The sequence below is a fragment of the Aricia agestis genome, chromosome 1 (genome assembly GCF_905147365.1).
Source record: "Aricia agestis chromosome 1, ilAriAges1.1, whole genome shotgun sequence".
NCBI classification, from domain to species: Eukaryota; Metazoa; Arthropoda; class Insecta; order Lepidoptera; family Lycaenidae; genus Aricia; species Aricia agestis.
In genome coordinates, this window is record NC_056406.1 from 788691 (window position 1) to 808679 (window position 19989).

General features: G+C 41.2%; 1 protein-coding gene across 1 annotated transcript; it reads left to right on the forward strand.

Annotated features, from left to right (window-relative positions):
* Positions 1-299: 299 nt before the first annotated feature.
* On the forward strand, positions 300-18987 carry LOC121725221 (myrosinase 1-like). The gene is made up of 10 exons (XM_042112072.1): positions 300-442; positions 3442-3548; positions 6851-6998; positions 7432-7598; positions 7973-8233; positions 8738-8826; positions 15640-15787; positions 17245-17555; positions 17811-17899; positions 18270-18987. Exons 1-10 carry the CDS (start codon positions 402-404, stop codon positions 18487-18489), a joined length of 1581 nt encoding a protein of 526 aa, XP_041968006.1. The 5' UTR covers positions 300-401; the 3' UTR covers positions 18490-18987.
* The last annotated feature ends 1002 nt before the right edge of the window (positions 18988-19989 follow it).

The window sequence follows — 19989 nt, forward strand, 5'->3', positions numbered from 1 at the left end:
AAAAGTGGTCATAGCAGTGGATGTTATTTTTAATGTTTTCGTTTTTCTCCTACCCAATGTGTAATTCGGAGTAAACAAACGATAGCTCTGATAGGGACCTTTGTAGAATCTGATTGTATTAGATTGATCTTGATAAGTGAATCCTGATTGTCTTCAGCAAGATCTTGACCCGCTAACTGACGCAGCCCCTCACCCTGATCACGTCACTCGCTGTTCTTCAGGTTTTCCCTCGTCGTCGTACAGCCTTAATATATTACCACCGTCGCCCGACGCGCCCAGTGCAAATCCGCGAACGCCAAGATTCGCGCGTGCTCTCAAATTGGTTTTAATTAAAAAAACATTGAATATATTATAGCTTTGTTAGTTTTGAAAGTCTGTTTAATAGTCTGCGTGGAAGGAGCATGTTACACGCCCTGCTGCTTCGCCTGGCCGTCGCGCTCAGGTAAGAAGAACTTTAGAGATACAGCAAGTGGATAGAGAACAGCGATGCTTATTAGTTAAAAGAATAATTTTTCTCTCACTTTTTTGGTAAAAAGTGGAACCCGTGCGAGTTTCTTACGCCGGTTCTTCTCGCCGGGGTAGTTCCCGAACCGGTGGTAGGCATCAGGTAGACATTCTGAAAAAATTTGATTCAAATTTACTCAGAAATAAAACATTTTTTATTTTTTTATTTATTTATTTTTATTTATTTTTGACCACAGCCAGTCAAAGGTAAAAGGTAAGGTTAAAAACCTCTAAAACCGCGGATAAATCCGACAATGTGCATTACGTTGTGCATTATGTATTAGAAAACAATATTTAATTAATTAATTAATAGAACCATTTCCTATTACGAACTCAATTAAAAAGGAAAATTTCGTTTCATTGCAATGTATTCGTTTGCATTTACCTCGAGCAAAGCTGTACTTGGTGGTAAAAAGTTTTTAAAGTTTTTAGGAGCCAAGTTATTCTAGGAATTTATGCCATAATATATCTAAACGTATTTTTATGTATGTATTTTTTATTTCTCGTACATTAAAAAAAAATATTAACGTTATATCGTGTATGGAATTTTGCATATTATGTTGATTAAGTGTTGTTATAATAATTATATTATACGTGTGATACAAAATATTCGACGTGTATGTATAATGTACATAGATAAGACACGTACGAGAGTGCAGCTACATTCATTTGTAATAATACTCGTAAATCACTAACAAATATTACTACGTCATACTTCATTAATTGCACATAATATTAAAAATCTCTTCACCTTGTGGAAGTGGATTAAATTAAAAATCCAAACCTCAGGCTTATAAACAAAATCGGCGTTGCAAAGTCAACAAACTTGTGTTAAGCGTTCGATATCGAATGTTTCCACGTAAGTTATTCTTATCCAGAAATTTAAATACATCCAATACATAATACTTTGTAATGGACCTAATCTAAGCTTGCCGTTACAGCCGTGATCTTAATTGCTGTAACGCCATCAAACTATTTTTGGAGTACTCCAGGGATATATTTTGGGCCTTCTTAATTTTGACCAAGCACAGACGGGTTTTTATAGTCGTCAGCTTAGTCCAGAGGCGTCCGTCTACGCTACCAATGGTTATCACTCCAGTAATGTGCGACAGATCTTCTGATGTTTTAATTCACGGTTAAAACGTCAGGTATTTAAAATCTGTAAAGTCTTACCGATACATGATAATATTATTATGATTTATGCCGTAACTACAATTTAAAATTATTAAACGCAAGTTGTATAAGTACTCTGCACCATCTTGTCTGCGAATAAACACTGCACACCTGTAATGGTAGACATAGGTATGGAAATAAATAAATAAACATAATATTATCCTTATACTATACTCACTGGTCTCATAGCTACTGTGATCGATAATAATATTTAATAATTAACTGAATATCCCGGTTGTATCATGTATGGCAATGTAAGGCATTAAGGACTACTAATATAGTGTGACATCTGATCAATTAAATTTTACTTCGATCGGAAATTAAAAAGCTAACTGGCGTTCTACTTGTTGGTTAAAGAGTTAGTAACTACGTGTTATTTTATGTTAGTTTAAACTTAAAACTAAATTAAATAATTTTAAGCGTGGCTTTAAAGAAAAACAATTCTTTTAGGTTTTATTTTTAAGTAAGCCGCAGTGTTTTAATGGCTTCGGCAGATCCGAAACGTCTAGAAATGAAACTCAAAACCAAATCTGACAACGGTCGTATTATTCCCAAAAAAAGGAAATATATCTGTAGTAGATATATTTACATTTTTTTAATATTCGAGATATTTGATGTAAAGTCATTAAGATGGACGTCGAATACCGACGATCAGAGGAAACTCGAGCTGCTATTGTTATAATAATATGATGTAACGAAGTTAAGCTTTATTGCGCAATACGACTAGATGACATCCGCAACATTGTCGCTTCAATCTTTGTTTATAGCGCGAGAACCGTGCATTTTTCCGGGAAAGTATCAAAATGTCCCTTCCTGAGACTCGAAGATTTTCAAATTTCAGAAAAGTTGGTTCAGCAGTTTAGGCACGAAGAGGTAACAGACAGACATTATCACATTTATAATATTAGTATGTATGTGATATGGTCGGGGCTGTCATCGATGAACTCGCTGGCAGCTGATGCCCTCAACATGAACTATGTGTACCGGTTGACATTGGCAACGCTTCCGTACTAACTTAATATAAGTTAAGTTATATATTTTATCACTTTGGCAAGCGTTTATTATAACTGGTCAAGGCAAATTACAATTATAATAATTTATAAATTAGGCTGCAAATGCTGTAATAACAGGAAAACCACTTTTTTTAATTCTAATAAGTAGGTATAACGTCTTCAATATAATATTTATTCAACATAAACAAAATATTAATAAAAAGACAGAAAATTGACATTTTTTGCAGCGATTGGTAACTGTCACTTATAATACCACAAGAGCTTCAAAATTATCGGGTATTTCCCGATAGGTTCGTTGCAAACAAATGAAGGAGTCAAGTTTTTCAGGTTAAAAAATCACGAGCGCGAAGCGCGAGTGATTTTTCCTGAAAAACTTGACGACTTTATTTGTTTGCAGGGAACCTTGAGGGAAATGCCAGATAATTTTGAAGCTCGTGTGGTATTCGGGGGATTATTTTTCCGTCCCAAATGTCGGCCAATAGAATTAGAATTTGTTTTTTATATATAGCAACTACCAGAGAAAATTTTCAAAAAATTATCAGTATAATACCATGTAGGTTGTACCACGTGACGTCGAATGGTGCAATTCTATTGGTCGATATTTGGGTCGGAAAAATAATCAACATAATATCTTATATAACAATTCTATGATCTATGTGTTAACCAAGCTTGATAGAGATCAATTAGATTGATAGCAGTATTTTTGGACTCCCTCCACTACTTATATGTTCACTGTTGACATCTGTTGCAGCGTGACGCTGGTGGTGGGCGGCCACCACCCACACAAGTTTCCGCCCAACTTCCGCTTCGGCGCCGCCACCTCCTCCTACCAGATCGAGGGCGGCTGGGACGCCGACGGTGAGAACACACACACACACACTTCATGTGACATGACGTAGTATCGACTAAGCACGATAAAATATCTAAAAGCATGTTCTTTAAATGAATAGATTTACATATTATTATGTTTAACTAGTATAATATCTGGTCTCTGGTTTACCTATCACTTCCCCTGAACTGTCATAATATCGTAACCATATTTTTGCCACTAATCGTTCTTATTCTTCTTCTTCTGTGTAGATATTGGAATTGTCCTGCTGCAAGTCAAACAGTGTCGATTAGGAACTTTATAGAAATTAGGTACCTATATTTATCATGACAGTGATGAGGGTGGTCGGAGATTGACCGTTTAGATAGCGACTACAAATGACGGTCACACCTCAAGATTTATTTCGGGGTCGTTATAACTCCAAGTGATTTATTTATTTGTGTCAACTAATAAAACTCATAAAAAGAACATAAAATATTATTTCACATCAATATAAATCTTCATTTGTCCAGAATTTCCAGAGTTTAGGGCAATCAATGGTTTTAATAATAAAACTTAACAATTATTGCGACGTTGGTAAAAAAATGCCAAAAGAATTTTTCACAGTTGGGATCGTTACAAAATATTAAGTTACGTACATAATAACGAGTTTTTGCGGTCTCGTCCTAATTGGGCCGGAAATTCTCCAAAACGACCGGTTCAAATTCATAACGAGATGCTGACTCAAGGCTGTTTTGGCACGTGACCCATTGTTCGATGTTACACAAAATACAGCTGTTACAAGCTCACGCCTCTGTCGGTGTCATCCGAGTATAGGTCTCTTGGATATCTCTAGTGGCGCGGCGAGTGGCAGATTTAGGCAACACGTGGGTGTCAGAGTGCGATCAGCTGTGAAAAGCGGTTTACTAGTTAAAAATGAAAACACGCTGAAAACGTTAAAAAGTGCTTTGAATAAGGAAAATATGGGCGGTACGAGGTACTGTTATGTTGTAGGGTGCAAATATTCCCAATCTCGGATTCGTGAATTAACGTTAATATTCGTTTCTGAGACGGAATTGGGAAACGTATCGAAATCAACATGCCGATTTTTAATCATGCTTAAATCTAAATCTCGCATGAATATTTATAAAATATCACGTGCAAGTTATTTTTAATATCATTGTTTTATGTATAATAATATATTGTAATTGAAAAAACGATATACTTAAATAAAATTATTGTCGGTTCAATATTTATTACTTATTCTTTCAATATTCACTTTCGCATTTATAATATTATAATACTAATATACTAATTACTGATATTACTAATTTACTAATAATATTATAAATGCGAAAGTGTGTCTGTCTGTTACCTCTTAACGCCTAAACTGCTGAACAGATTTTGCTGAAATTTGGCATGGATAACTCCATAATATATTCTTAAGAGTCCCGAAAAAGGACATAGACAGTGGCGTAACTGTAAGATCCGGGCCCCGTGGCAAATTGATGGGGCTCTATCAGTAAAAATCGTCACGTTTATAATAAACAATATTATATACTTAAAAATGTTTGCCCATTTTGCCAGCCCTATATTTACGCCACTGGACATAGGATACTTTTTGTCTCGGGAAAATGTACGGTTCCCGAATCCCGTGCGGTTATTCCGTTGTGCAAGAGTTATGGCACAGCGGAGTTGCGGGCGTCATCTAGTAAATTTATTATATTACATATTAATCATAAAAATCAAAGAAATAGATCTGCATTTTCCATTTTTATTTTGCATGTATGGTTGAAAAGTTGCTGAAAATATATTTGTTTAGATTATTCAATACATAGCTCCACTTTCACGTCGTACAGACCGTACAGTCGATTACTACTCTGGTCTGTGGCAAGTATTACTTTTACACGGAATATTCGTTCTCCATCATCATGGATTTCGAAGACTTCATGAACATGATTGCTTTGGAATTAATTTGAGCTCTATAATTTTTAATTAGGTAAACAACCTGTTATTAGTAATAAATAATAACTAAGAAGATGTAGTAAAAAATCATTTTCAATGAATTTGAAAGAATATTACATGATCGTGTATATTTAAGTAAATATAGCTTTCGATAAGTACCTACTGATTTTCCGCGGAAAAAGTCTGCGGAAATATTATGAAGTCCACAATCAATAATAATTTGGCTCATTACTTTTTATTGTGCTAAAAATATAAACAATTACCAAAAAAGTGCAGTGACTTGTATGAGAATCATATGAGAAAAGCGCCCGTGAGTTTCCGCCGTCAACCGACGTGCGGCGTTGCCATAGCTTAGCAACGATATCGAAGAGGCCTATTAATTTACATTTTTGAAATAGAAATTAACTCTGGCGTCGTTTTGATTGAGAGCTGTCTCCGTGCGTTTACTGCAGTCATCGATGCGCCGAAACATCCTTGTCGGCCTTTATTGCGTGTCATGAACTCATGGCCAAGTTTCCTTCATAATCAAGTTTAAAATATTGCGATATTTTGACGTGTTCAAAACTGGCAGTTCGGGTAAACTTCCCCAGTCACGTGTCTGCGATGCCCTTGTGATGGTTGTACGAATTTGATGTCGACATTTTTCATCTCTATCCTTGGCCTTTCTATGACGACACGAGCTGCGGTTACGTCAATGAGGGTTGTATGGCGCTATGTAGCCGTCAGGTCTATCGTGTCAAATGTAGTGTCAGAGTCACAGTGATCAGACAGGCAGCTATATGCTGCTGCTAGCTGTTTGACACTACAATTGACACGATAGACCTGACGGCTACATAGCGCCATACAACCCTCATTGAGATAATATACTGGTTTAGCTGATGCATTGCCGGTTTCCTGAAATTATGTCAAACGATCGGAAGAAGGATAAAGACATCGATCTTTCTTACGTGGAAATAAAAATACTTACAAAAAAGTTAAGCACATCGATCTTTCTTACGTGGAAATAAAAATACTTACAAAAAAGTTAAGCAATTTTTTTTATTCCAATTTCAAACACATGAGCATCAATTTGTTCCGAGAGGAACCAAATGGCACTACGCGGCAGTAGAGCTACGCAACACAGTATTGTATAGCAGAAATAGGAAGCGAAATAACGCTCCCGTGCAGAGAGCCAACAGCGCGACGCTAAGATTAGCAGAAAGGTGAAACCGCTTGAAACGGCTTTATACTTCACTTCTAAGTTCTATCTGACGATTTACAAAACGTCAGTTCTATGTGGAAGTGAAGTGTCGCGCCCGGAGCCGTGCCGTGTTGCTCTAGTGCGGTCGTTCCTCAAGATTCATTTAAAAACAACATATGTTGGTGCAAATGTCATGGTGTATCGCAGGCAAGGGCGAGAGCATCTGGGATCGGTACGGCCATCGGCGGCAGAGCGCGATCCGCGACAACAGCACGGGGGACGTCGCCGCCGACTCCTACCACCGCTGGCGGGACGACGTCGAGGTGGCCGCCAGCCTCGGCCTACACTTCTACAGGTGAGTTCCCATGGAATTAGTGGTTGGAAGAGTCAGACTCTTGGTATTCAGTTCAAGATTCTAGTAGACACGAGAGGGAAATAGATTTTTAGGGATCGATTGTCAGGATCCGTACTGAAGTTTTTGAAGAAGAAGGATTTGTGAATAAAGATTGAAGAAAACATTGCCAGAAATGTAATCCATTTTTTGTCCTGAAGGCAGGTCATAGTAGTATAATCCATACTAATATTATAAATCTGGAAGTGTGTTCGTCTGTCTGTATGTACTTTCAAACACACTGAACCGATTTTGATGATATTTGGTACATGCAGTTACATGGCGTCTCGGAAAAGAACACAGGATACTTTTGTTGCGGAAAAATGTACGGTTTCCGCACGATAAATGTTTTTTTCGCAACGACGTTGCGGGGTTCATGTAATTATAATATATGCAGGTTCTCAATATCGTGGCCACGGATCCTGCCGTCGGGGTTCAGCGGCAATGTCAACCGCGCCGGCGTGCGCTACTACAGCGAGCTGATCGACGGTCTGCTGGCGCGCGGCATCGAGCCCGTCGTCACCATGTACCACTGGGACTTGCCCGTCGCCATACAGGACATGGGTGAGTAGGGGAGACTCACTTGACTATCTGACTTCTGGTCAAATAGTGATAGATGATCACGCGGTACAACGCTGTCGCACACCGCGCGCTGCGTTTCACATGACAGAAGTATACCTTTACCTTAATAGCTTTAAAATACTTTCGCTTACTCGGTAATTTACTGGAATGTAAATGGTAATGTCTTTATTATTTATGACACTGCGAATAATAAAAAGGTACTTACTTAAAAATATTCGTAGGTAGTTAAAACGACGACGAGACGCCTTCTGTCATAAACTTTAACCGAGGCTGGCACGAGGGCATCTGTAGATTCTTCCTCAGTAGTTAAGCTGCAAATGGATAAAAATCTGAAATTAGACTTGAATTGTGTGCAGGCGGCTGGACGAACCCTCTGATCGTGAAGTGGTTCTCCTCGTACGCGCGCGTGCTGTTCGCGGAGTTCGGGTCCCGCGTCAGGACCTGGATCACTATCAACGAGGCGGTGGTGGTGTGCGACTTCAACTACAACCTGGGGAGCTTCGCCCCCGGCGTGCGGGAGCCCGAGCTGGCGCCCTACCTGTGCAACCGCCACGTGCTGCTCGCGCACGCCGCCGCCTACCGGATATACGAGAGGGACTATAAGCCGAAGTACAACGGTTGGTGCTAATATTGCATGTTTTTACAGTTTCATTAAATAATGCAACGAGACAGCGTAAAGGGGACATATCTGTGAAACGTTTGACGATAATATATGGTCGAACGAATTGTATTTTTATGACGTAAGGTTTAATAACATAAACTAGCTATTTGACCGAGCTTTGTTCGGTATTCGATACAACACGAATAAAATGACATTTTCTAAAAACGATTCCTAGCTAGATCGATTTATCGCCCCCGAAACCCCCTATATACTAAATTTCATGGAAATCGTTGGAGCCGATTCCGAGATTCCAATTATATATATATACAAGAATTGCTCATTTAAAGATTTTTTAGCGGAATATTCTCCGCGTTCTGATCGTACTGCTTAGTACAAGCCGTTCTGTAATATTGGCAGACGTGGATTTATACCAGAACTAGTAAATACGTAAAATAATAAAGATGTTGTAAATTTTTAGACTTGAACAGTTCATATAACATCATACCTGTATACTCTCTAGGCAAGATATCGCTGGCCAACAACCTGCTGTGGGTGGAGCCGGCCTCGCCCGCGGACCGGGAGCTCGCAGAGCTCGGCCGACAGCACTCGGTGAGCAACAATGAATCAACATGAATCAACAATGAAACAATGAATGATTTCAAAGAATCCGTGATCGAAGGATTATTATATAACTATCTATACTAGAGATGGCTCAATGGTCGAAATTCGACCTTAGTTTCAACGATATTAGGACTACTGTCTACTACTTTTTCAACGCTTATCTCTGGGACTCAGCTGATCTCAGACTGCCCGTAAGCATTGTCTAGTATCTAAGATTCAACAAAAAAAACTATAATTCATTTTCAATTAGTCAACTTGTTGTCAACAGACTTCAACCATTAAGAAAAGAGTATATTAATTCGTATGTATAGGCTTGTCACTCAAAGACTGTCATTTTTCCTAATGTGTGTGTTGTAGTGTGTGTAATGTTTTATTTGTTAAAAAAATGTATGATAAAAGCATAATTTCAAAATAATATTAGCTCGATGCAGTCCTTCACCATTTAAACTATAACTGTGCAAAATTTCATTCATCTATGTTTCCCCATTTTTCGTCAAAAGGGATACAAAGTTTTTGGCTTACGTATTAATATATAGATTCTTTATACTATGGTAAAAAAATTACTGCAGTCATTATAAAAAGTGAATGGTCGACGAAATTTTTTGGGACTATTTTGTACACAATATCTCTAAATAGTATAAAACAAAGTCGCTTTCCGCTGTCTGTATGTATGTGTGTATGTATGCTTAGATCTTTAAAACTACTCAACGGATTTTGATGCGGTTTTTTTTAATAGATTGAGTGTTTCAAGAGGAAGGTTTATATGTATAACATATGCATAATATGGTAGAGAAACACTGATAATTTTAGAGGTTTCTAATGTTATGTCGTAAATAAATTCATTTTTTTGCGTTTATATTGCAAACGCTGGCTAAACCCTACGAGATAGATCAAAATAATGTACTACAGTATTGTACACCTTAATAAGGTAAACAAAAAAGTCCGCGATGGTATATGTCTATTTCTTAGGGATAACTCACAATAGCCATTTTTGTTCTTTACTTTTTACGAAAAATAATGGCTTATTTACGAAGCGATTTTAACAATTTACAACATTAACCCTTATCCAAATAAACATGTTTGGAAGCTAAGACATTAAATGTAGATTATAATTGTCTTTTACACTATACAATTTCGATCAATACTTTAGAAGTTTTCAAACGTATAAACTTACGCGGAATCAAAAAATATGTCGCGCGGCGGCGGCCGAGGGACATAGCGGTTACGGCGGAACCGGCCGGGGGCTCTCATAAGCTTCGGGCTTATGTTATTGTAGTAGATAGTGTATTTCGTCATTGTGTGGTTGTGCAGACGGTAACGCAGAGGAGCAACCACAGCGCTTTCTTTCAGATATTCATTGTTTCTGGTTCTTTGGTTTCTGAATTGTCGATAAAAATATATTTGACTTGGTTAGAAAAACGGACTTTTGTTTTTGCTTTGCGATTGGGTTATTTGTTGCTTTGTGGGTATTACTATACGATCATGCCTGGAAGACGTCGTCGTTCGAACATAGGTCGTAGTACAGTGAATGCCAAAAGAGCACGTTCAGCAAGAGATGAAGAATCGTCAACGGAACGTGAGACTCGCCTAAGCCAGAATAGTGATAGAAATCGGATACAGAGAGAAAGAGAATCGTCTGTAGAGCGTGAGGCTCGCCTCAGTCGGAAAAATGATAGAATTCGGATACAGAGAGAAAGAGAATCGTCTGTAGAGCATGAGGCTCGCCTCAGTCGGAAAAATGATAGAATTCGGATACAGAGAGAAAGAGAATCGTCTGTAGAGCGTGAGGCTCGCCTCAGCCAGAATAGTGATAGAAATCGAATACAGAGAGAAAGAGAATCGTCTGTAGAGCGTGAGGCTCGCCTCAGCCAGAATAGTGATAGAAATCGAATACAGAGAGAAAGAGAATCATCTGTAGAGCGTGAGGCTCGCCTCAGCCAGGATAGGGATAGGCATCGAATACAGAGAGCAAGAAAATCATCCGCACAGACTCATAGCAACACCGAACAAAACGAACAACCAAACAGCCACAGACCCGAGAGAGTAACTAATTCATGGGTAAATAAAGAAAATTCTGCCAATTTTTGCGAAACTTTTATCGTTTACGCAGCACAATAGGAAAAATCACCCGATTTTGAAACATTCTTCATTGGTGCTCCGCTTCTATTGGTCTTAGCGTGATAATATATTATAGGCTACATCCTACTAATATTATAAAGGCGAAAGTTTGTTTGGATGTATGGATGTGTGGATGTATGGATGTTTGTTACTCTTTCACGCAAAAACTACTGAACGGATTTTAATGAAACTTTACAATAATATAGCTTATACATCAGAATAACACATAGGCTACAATTTTAACCGACTTTTAAAATGGGGGAGGTGTTATGTTCGTTTTCTTATATTCAACGATTACTCCACCGTATGTTACCCGATTTTTATATTCACAAAAGTGGTGATCTGATGAAGGATCCATAAGTAATCGAGGGAACTCCTCAAAACTTATAGGGAAACGTGTGGTGACTTCGGTTTCGTGAGAAGTATTCTAAGCATATGCTACCAACAAGTAAGATTTTGCACCGAGATATACCTGGTATACCGTGGTTCGGAAGGTGCTGAGAGAACTCCTGATTCTTTATAGATACAAGTTTGGGAGTTTCGGCGTTGTTTTAAGAACAGGAACCATATGCTACTACGCAAATTACATTCATCATCATCATCATCATCATCACTACCATATTATACCATTTCATACGAGTAGTCTTTTAGATCGAGACTCGAGTTTGTCAAGCGATAATTAAAAAAAAATCTTTATTTTATTTCTAAAAATAGATTGACGACCTCTGTGGCTCAGTGGTGAGCGCGTTGGTAGCTCAAGCCGGAGGTTGCGGGTTCAAATCCCGCCGACGGAACAAAAAGTTTTCAAAGTTCCTGGGTCATGGATGTGTATTAAATATGTGTATCATTTAATAAAAATCTTAAATATATGTATAGTATAAAAGTATTAAATATATTTCCGTTGTCTGGTACCTGTAACACAAGTCCATCAGGTACTCACCACGGGGCCAGACTGACGTGGTGTGAAGCGTCCATAGATAAAAAAAATCTATACCTACCTAATATAATAACATTGAAGAGTATGTTTGCTTGAACGCGTCAATCTCAGGAACTACAGGTCCGATTTAAAAACTTATCTCAGTGTTAGATTGATCATTTATCGAGTAAGACTATAGGCTATATTATATTATCACGCTAAGACTAATACGGCCGAAGAAACTCAGGAAAATGTGGGAAAATCGGGGGAAATATTTTTGATGGGAAAATGTACGTTTTCTGTAAAATTCCTAATTTACGCGGGCGAAGCCGCGCGGGACATCTAGTTAATACTATAATATTATGTTATTTTTTTCTGCTAAGTATACTTCCCGAGTATGTATCCTAAGTTTCGTAAACAAGCAGCATTACAATCGCGGTGCTACACGGGTAGGCGTCGTAGCACCGCGGCGTAGCCCGACACGGGAGCGAGCTCCGCGTCGTGTCACCGCGGCGTAGCCCGACACGGGAGCGAGCTCCGCGTCGTAGCAGCGCGGCGTAGCCCGACACGGGAGCGAGCTCCGCGTCGTGTCACCGCGGCGTAGCCCGACACGGGAGCGAGCTCCGCGTCGTAGCAGCGCGGCGTAGCCCGACACGGGAGCGAGCTCCGCGTCGTGTCACCGCGGCGTAGCCCGACACGGGAGCGAGCTCCGCGTCGTAGCACCGCGGCGTAGCCCGACACGGGAGCGAGCTCCGCGTCGTGTCACCGCGGCGTAGCCCGACACGGGAGCGAGCTCCGCGTCGTAGCACCGCGGCGTAGCCCGACACGGGAGCGAGCTCCGCGTCGTAGCAGCGCGGCGTAGCCCGACACGGGAGCGAGCTCCGCGCCGTAGCACCGCGGCGTAGCCCGACACGGGAGCGAGCTCCGCGTCGTAGCACCGCGGCGTAGCCCGACACGGGAGCGAGCTCCGCGTCGTGTCACCGCGGCGTAGCCCGACACGGGAGCGAGCTCCGCGTCGTGTCACCGCGGCGTAGCCCGACACGGGAGCGAGCTCCGCGTCGTGTCACCGCGGCGTAGCCCGACACGGGAGCGAGCTCCGCGTCGTGTCACCGCGGCGTAGCCCGACACGGGAGCGAGCTCCGCGCCGTAGCACCGCGGCGTAGCCCGACACGGGAGCGAGCTCCGCGTCGTGTCACCGCGGCGTAGCCCGACACGGGAGCGAGCTCCGCGTCGTAGCACCGCGGCGTAGCCCGACACGGGAGCGAGCTCCGCGCCGTAGCACCGCGGCGTAGCCCGACACGGGAGCGAGCTCCGCGTCGTGTCACCGCGGCGTAGCCCGACACGGGAGCGAGCTCCGCGTCGTAGCACCGCGGCGTAGCCCGACACGGGAGCGAGCTCCGCGTCGTGTCACCGCGGCGTAGCCCGACACGGGAGCGAGCTCCGCGCCGTAGCAGCGCGGCGTAGCCCGACACGGGACCGCGCTACGCCGTGTACTGCCTATATTCCACAATCCACAGGACAACAATAATAATAAAAAAAACTTGAGAGTTATCAAGGGACACCCGAATGGAACGAAGTTATTTACTAGCTATTTGACCGAGCTTTGCTCGGTATTCGATGAAAATGACATTTTCTAAAAATGATTCCTAGCTAGTTTTAGCCGATTCCGAGATTCCAATCATATAATTATATATATACAAGAATTGCTCGTTTAAAGATATAAGATACACTCAAAAAAATTACAAAAAAAAACTCCATCTATTGACGCCCAGGAATAACAACGCAAACTTGTTGTCAACGTAGTCTAAGTGCAGTACTACGAATAATAAAAGGTGCAGTACTCTTATAACGTACGTAGGTTGAGAGTAATTTGCTAGTTGGGACTTTGGTACGCATATAAAATTTGGTTAAAATCGGTAAAGCCGTTTCGGAGGAGTACGCGGCCTAACATTGTGACACGAGAATTTTATATATAAGATATTATATTTAAAAAAAATTATATCGTACATATAATATTTAATACACATCCAAGACCCAGGAACATTGAATACTTTTTGTTCCGTCGGCGGGATTCGGACAGGCGATCTCCGGCTTGCGCTGCCATAGACATAATATATACTGTCGTATGCGCTGCCAACGCGCCACCAACTGAGTCACAGAGGTCGACAATATTGTCATGTTGTTTGGAATGTAGGTACAGAATAAACGCACAGAATAAAAAATTAATATAACTATACTCCACTCGGGCTAACTTGTCGCTAGCGTTCATTCACTCCCTGTCAAAAACTTGTCATTTTCCCAACATTTTCCATATAAACCGCGATTGACAATGAAGTGTCAGATATTGTCAATCGTGGTTTTATATGGAAAATGACAAGTTTTTGACAGGGAGTCAATGACCGCTAGCGACAAGTTAGCCCGAGTGGAGTATAGCGGAATCGAGAAACAATCCCGAGCTGTCAAACGAAACCAAAATTGATTTACATCTGTGTATACAATTATGTTTACGTGTGTGGAAAGGCAATAGCGTGTAAATAGCTAAATTGCCTGCGGGATAATACAAAGTTCTCAAAATAAAAAACACTCCGGAATCCGTATCATGCCCGACTAACCTGTTCCATAGTCAGCAGGGGTGATCCTCAGGCAATTGCAGTAGCAGCAAGCCCGTTGGATCTTGTAGGAGCAAGATGATTGTCTTCTATAGCGCGTGGTCCGCTCCGGAGCGTAGCTGAAGTACTCTTGAATTTTGATGCACTTTGGTCGGCCGACCACACAAAAAGTTCACAGCGATTATATTTTATTTATTTATTTATTTATTTATTCGGTATAGTAACAGACAGCAAAGTAAGTAATATTGATGAAAAAATGATGAAAAAACCAAAAGAGAAAGAAACTTGAAATTCCAGCTGGATTAAGCCTTTTCAAGGAAAAATTATCAAAACAAAATTTTCTCGTAAGCCGTCAAACCTGGTCAGCGGCAAAAAGCGGCCAGCAAACACTTGTCATCTGTCAAGTGTCAAAGATATGTATTCTTCGTCTACTTCCGACAGTGGTGAATTGCCATATTATGTTAAAGGTTCATCCAACGGTTGATGAACAGAAACTCCCAAACTGAGCTACATCCTAACAGTGGAAATCAAACACAACACAAATCCAGAGAGTAATTTGAGAACTCATTATTTAGTTATTAAGGAAATATCATATATTAAATTATAACAAAATTAAGTGCACAGTGGCAGAGGGAATAGGGTAATAGGGGAAGGTAGAGATGGGAAGGGAAGGGAATAGGGGAGGGTAGGAAGGGGAATGGGGTAGGGGATCGGGCCTCCGGTAAACTCACTCACTCGTCGAAACACAGCGCAAGCTCTGTTTCACGCCGGTTTTCTGTGAGAACGTGGCATTTCTCCGGTCGTGCCGAAGCATGACTCTTCCCAGTATGAGATTGATGTTACTACTCATTTTTAGTTTTTATACAACATCACTACACAGCTTTTTGTCGATGACTATTGTTTTTTGTCCGTCTGGCATTTAATTGTAGGTATCAAATAATATACTAAGCTCTACGAATAATAAAAACTATAAGCTTCATAATTATCATTTCCATTTTTTTACTAAGTGCGAGTTTCTTACGCTGATTCTTTTTGCTAGCGCTTTGAGATTTCTCGATTCGGCGCGGTGGTAGGACAACACTGTTATGAAAAAATTGCTTTAAATTTATTCAGAAAATACAACAATTTTCATTTAAGTTTTTTGGTAATCCTTTCCAGATGGGTCGGTACCTGCACCCGATATTCGGGCGGGACGGGGGCTGGCCGGCGAGCACGGAGCGCGCCATGCTGGACTACAGCCGCCGCCGCGGGTACACAGAGTCTAAGCTGCCGCCCTTCTCCCAGGAGGAGAAGGACTTCATAAAAGGTTTTATTAAAGACCTACTTGCACACTATTTTTAAAGCAAGGTAACCAACCTTGCTGTAAAAATTGATTAGCAATGCGTTGACACTTTCAACGCATTGCTAAGCTATTTTTATAACTCACACGCGAGCAACCACAAGTGTGAACAATTTGTAGATTTATACGGTGAACCGTGTTTGACTCTGAAGTTAATACGATTGTTATGTATTCAAATATTTTGTGACAAATTTTAAATTAGTCGAGTTTTATCAGTATTCTTCATTTTCACGTTTACGAGGTGCTTTGGTCTAAGTAGACTGCCAATAGTATGTATATGTCGCAGCCGACTGGTTTAAATAGCCGTTCAATCAAACAGCTAGCCCTTTGACTGAACAACGCCATTCAATCACACAGCTATGCGTCGTTTAGCCGACTTGTTGACTACAACGTTCAACACTACAGCTAGACGACGCTTAGCCAACTGGTTTAATGGCAAATTAACTAGGGCGACCATTAGCTTAATATGTAATTTACTTATTTGGGAGAATAGGAAAACTTTTTGTATTTTATTGAAAGATTATTCTCTGATTAAGTTTAAGGGGTGACCAAAAGTTTAATGCAATAAGTAAAAATTAAAAATTCCGAGGCGTGTTTTGTGACTAACCTACTTTTGGACTTTCTGGATGCTGGGGGCTGCGTCCCCCGAGCCCCCCTTTTATTTGACGACGGTCGCCGGCTGCTGCCGCAGCACGCTCGCTGCGCTCGCTCGACTCCCTCTGTGTTGTGGTCTAAATTCTAACCTAACCTAACCAACTTTTGGACTTTCTGGACTGTGTTTGTTTTTGTATTGACGGGGGCCCCTGAACCCCCCTTTCGTGGGGTTGCATCCATCCATTTCATAATCCCGTAATTTCTCCTCGAATATTTGTTGAAATTTTGATTCACTCGTATGTGCCTCCAAAATTTTTGTCTCTTTAATAACACTTGTAACTTTTATTAACTACTTTCTGTCCGAAAAACAACCACAAACACAAAGAAACACCTGCTAGTTGACGCCATATTGTAAATAAAACGCACTTAGCGCCACAGCGGTGCGCGCTGAACTACTTCAATTAGACGGCGGCTTTTGAATCAGCTGCAGTGTTGAACGTTTTGAGCGACTAAAATGTTCAATATAAAAGATAGACGTGTGATTGAATGGCGTTGTTCAGTCATAGGGCTAGCTGTTTGATTGAACGGCTATTTAAACCAGTTGGCTGCGACATATACACAAGTTACAAAGGAAGACTTCTGACCGAGAATTTATAGTCGTTATTAACCACTGTTAATGCTCGATCAGGTCAAATCCCGAATATTAGATTTAAACTGTCCAATAATAATTGATACCGCACCTTATATTTCCAATGCTCGATTCAGAATCGCGGTGCTTATTGGTATACCACATCAATAAAAACCAGTTTAATCATCATCGTCATCATCAGGTACGGCTGACTTCATCGGTATCAACTACTACACGACGTCGGTGATCCGGGCGGCGCGCGCGGGGGAGGAGGGGGAGTGGTTCGTGTCGGGGTCGCGCGAGCTCGGCGCCATGCTGGCCAGCCCCCCCGCCGCGCGCACCGGCGCCTCCGCCCTGCTGGCCGTGCATCCCGCCGGCCTGCGCCACCAGCTGCACTGGCTGCGCCGCCAGTACGGCGACGTCGAGATGCTGATCACCGAGAACGGGTACAGCACCTACGCCGGCCGGAACGACCACGACCGGATACAGTTCATCAACGATCATCTCGAGCAGGTACGCGGCAAGCAGACTGTTAAATCTCATGCTAATATGCGGTGGATCTGACTGTTTTACAACCAGCGGTACTTTGGTAAAAAAGTAACAAAATTATATTATGTTTATTTTTCCCAAAAACTACATATTAAGCAATCTGTGGGAGACGTGGAGCTAAAAAGAAGCCTCTTCTTGTTTATTGGCATTCTAGGGTCAATAACTTAAGCTCCACATTCAAAAGAATACTTTCATCTGAACGATCCACTTGACCCTCAGGTGCAGCAGGCGATGTCGGAGGGCGTGCGCGTGGTGGGGTACACGGTGTGGTCCATGATCGACAACTTCGAGTGGCTCGACGGTTACAGGTGGGCTTAGCTCTGTTGCTGCAATCTACGCCAGCAGAAGCAGAAGTAGACAAGGCATCTTCATATCTTCGTCTTCAAAAGCGTCTAGAAATGCTCAGTTATTTCACAATTTTTTGTCTACTAATTTCCGTACTTTTAGACGCTAAGCTGCGCACATACGTATAATTTATAGACGCCTTTGATTAAAATAACAGTAACAAGGTTGGAAATTTCCTTTGCTCGGCTAAAATAGTATGAGTTCAAACAAACAATAAAAAATATAGCGGTCGATCAATCTTCTGAGTCCTGCGTCAAACCCTGGAATAGCGAATGCATTTTAAAAACTTCTCATTATTTCCAAAAAGTTGTAATACAACATTAAATATTTTAGTATCAAGTTCGGCCTAGTGGAAGTGGACTTCGGCAGCCCCAACAGGACGCGCACGGCGCGCGCCTCCGCGCACTACTACCGCTGCGTCATCGACGCGCACGCGCTCCACGACGACTGCCTGCACCAGAGTGTACCCGATGCCGCCAGGGATGCCGCCAGGGAGCTGCTCAGCGGATACCTCACCTTAGTGGTGCTAGTGGTGGCTATAGTGGTATCGTGAAAATGATATTTGTTGTGTTTTGTGGGAGTAAAGGATGTGCATAATATGGACATAGCCGTGTTTTGTTGGAGTAGGTCGTGCATGATTTGAAGATCGATAGGAAATAATGGATGGGGTGCAGTGTTTTAAGTCTCTTTGATGGGACGAGGAGAGCACGGGACGGGTACGAGGCACGTTATTGGTAGATCAATCGGAGGTGGAATGAGAGAGGCGGGTGCGCGCACGCTATAATGGTAAATCACGCTATTAGCGGCTATAAAATATGTACGGTATGTTACTGGTAGTATCTACCTTGAATATAATAATATGCGCCGAATACCCCCGCCAGTTTGCCGAGCGATCATGAAAAAGTGCACGGTCTATATCAAATCATCGTATTGTAGGAGTCATTCTTGTCTGTAAAATAGTTATTACTTATAGGATAATATAATATATAAGTTCTAGGTAGTTGCCAAAGATACAAACAGATGACTGTAATAATGGTAAATAAGTACGTGACTGTTTTCTATCAAATAGCGAAATAGTATTCTCACACATGTCATACAACTTTGATCGGAAACAGATTTGATCAAACAGGGAAAGTAGCTGCAATTATGTAGCATTCAAATAATAATAATGATTAATTATGGTATACATTCAAAAGTATGTTCCCAAATAATATAGCCTAGCGTATTGATCGGTGCTCGTGCGGTCTCGAGCGCAGAGTGCAGGCTGCACACATGAATAAATTAATGTCCATTGTCCAATATGCTGGGTGATTTAGTAACTTCTGTTAAATATGTTGTACACCACCAAAAGGTGTTGGTCGTTAACATAATGTTTCACTTAATTGAAGACGTGAGAAGAAGCATCGAACGAGTAACATTTCGTAACATACGGACAATAATTCATTTTTTCCCTAATTATTTTAATAAATAATAAAACTTGTGACTTATCTACTCGTACTTCATAACCAAGCTAATATATCTGGCTACACATATAATCCATACTTTTTCTATTTTAAATATTTTTTCCGGCCCTAAAGCCTCCATTAAAACAAAAAAACGGGAAGTTTTTTCATGTTACTTACACTATTCATCCACTCACGTCTTGAATTATTATTGTAAAATGTTGTATTTTATAGCGTTCGAATGTGATACTAAAAGTGGCTTTTCGATCTTTGCCGCGGCTCGCGAGTAACCGCGACCGACAACAACTTCAATTCAATGCCACTTTATGACATAGGCTGGTTTCATTTTATAGCGACCCACGCCGCCGCTGCTTCGTAGTGGTGTAGAGCAAAATGAAACCTGTAGCCTATGTCATAAAGTGGCATTTTATTGCATTGTTGTCGGCCGCGGTTACTCGCGGCAAAGATCGGACCTTAAGAGTTAAGGGTGTTTACACACGGCGCCCTGAGTATGCACCCTAACTATTACAGATTGCGCCTGCTAATATGTAACAAAACTAGCGAAACTTGTAAACACAAGGGCCGGGTAAGTACTTAAGTAGCCCTTGTGT

What these genes read in the sequence shown, in the direction of transcription:
- LOC121725221 (XM_042112072.1), top strand. Translation starts at nt 402, where the DNA reads ATGTTACACGCCCTGCTGCTTCGCCTGGCCGTCGCGCTCAG. An exon ending in CGTCGCCATACAGGACATGG is followed by an intron (nt 7,599 to 7,972) that starts GTGAGTAGGGGA and finishes AATTGTGTGCAG; the next exon opens with GCGGCTGGACGAACCCTCTG. An exon ending in AGCTCGGCCGACAGCACTCG is followed by an intron (nt 8,827 to 15,639) that starts GTGAGCAACAAT and finishes AATCCTTTCCAG; the next exon opens with ATGGGTCGGTACCTGCACCC.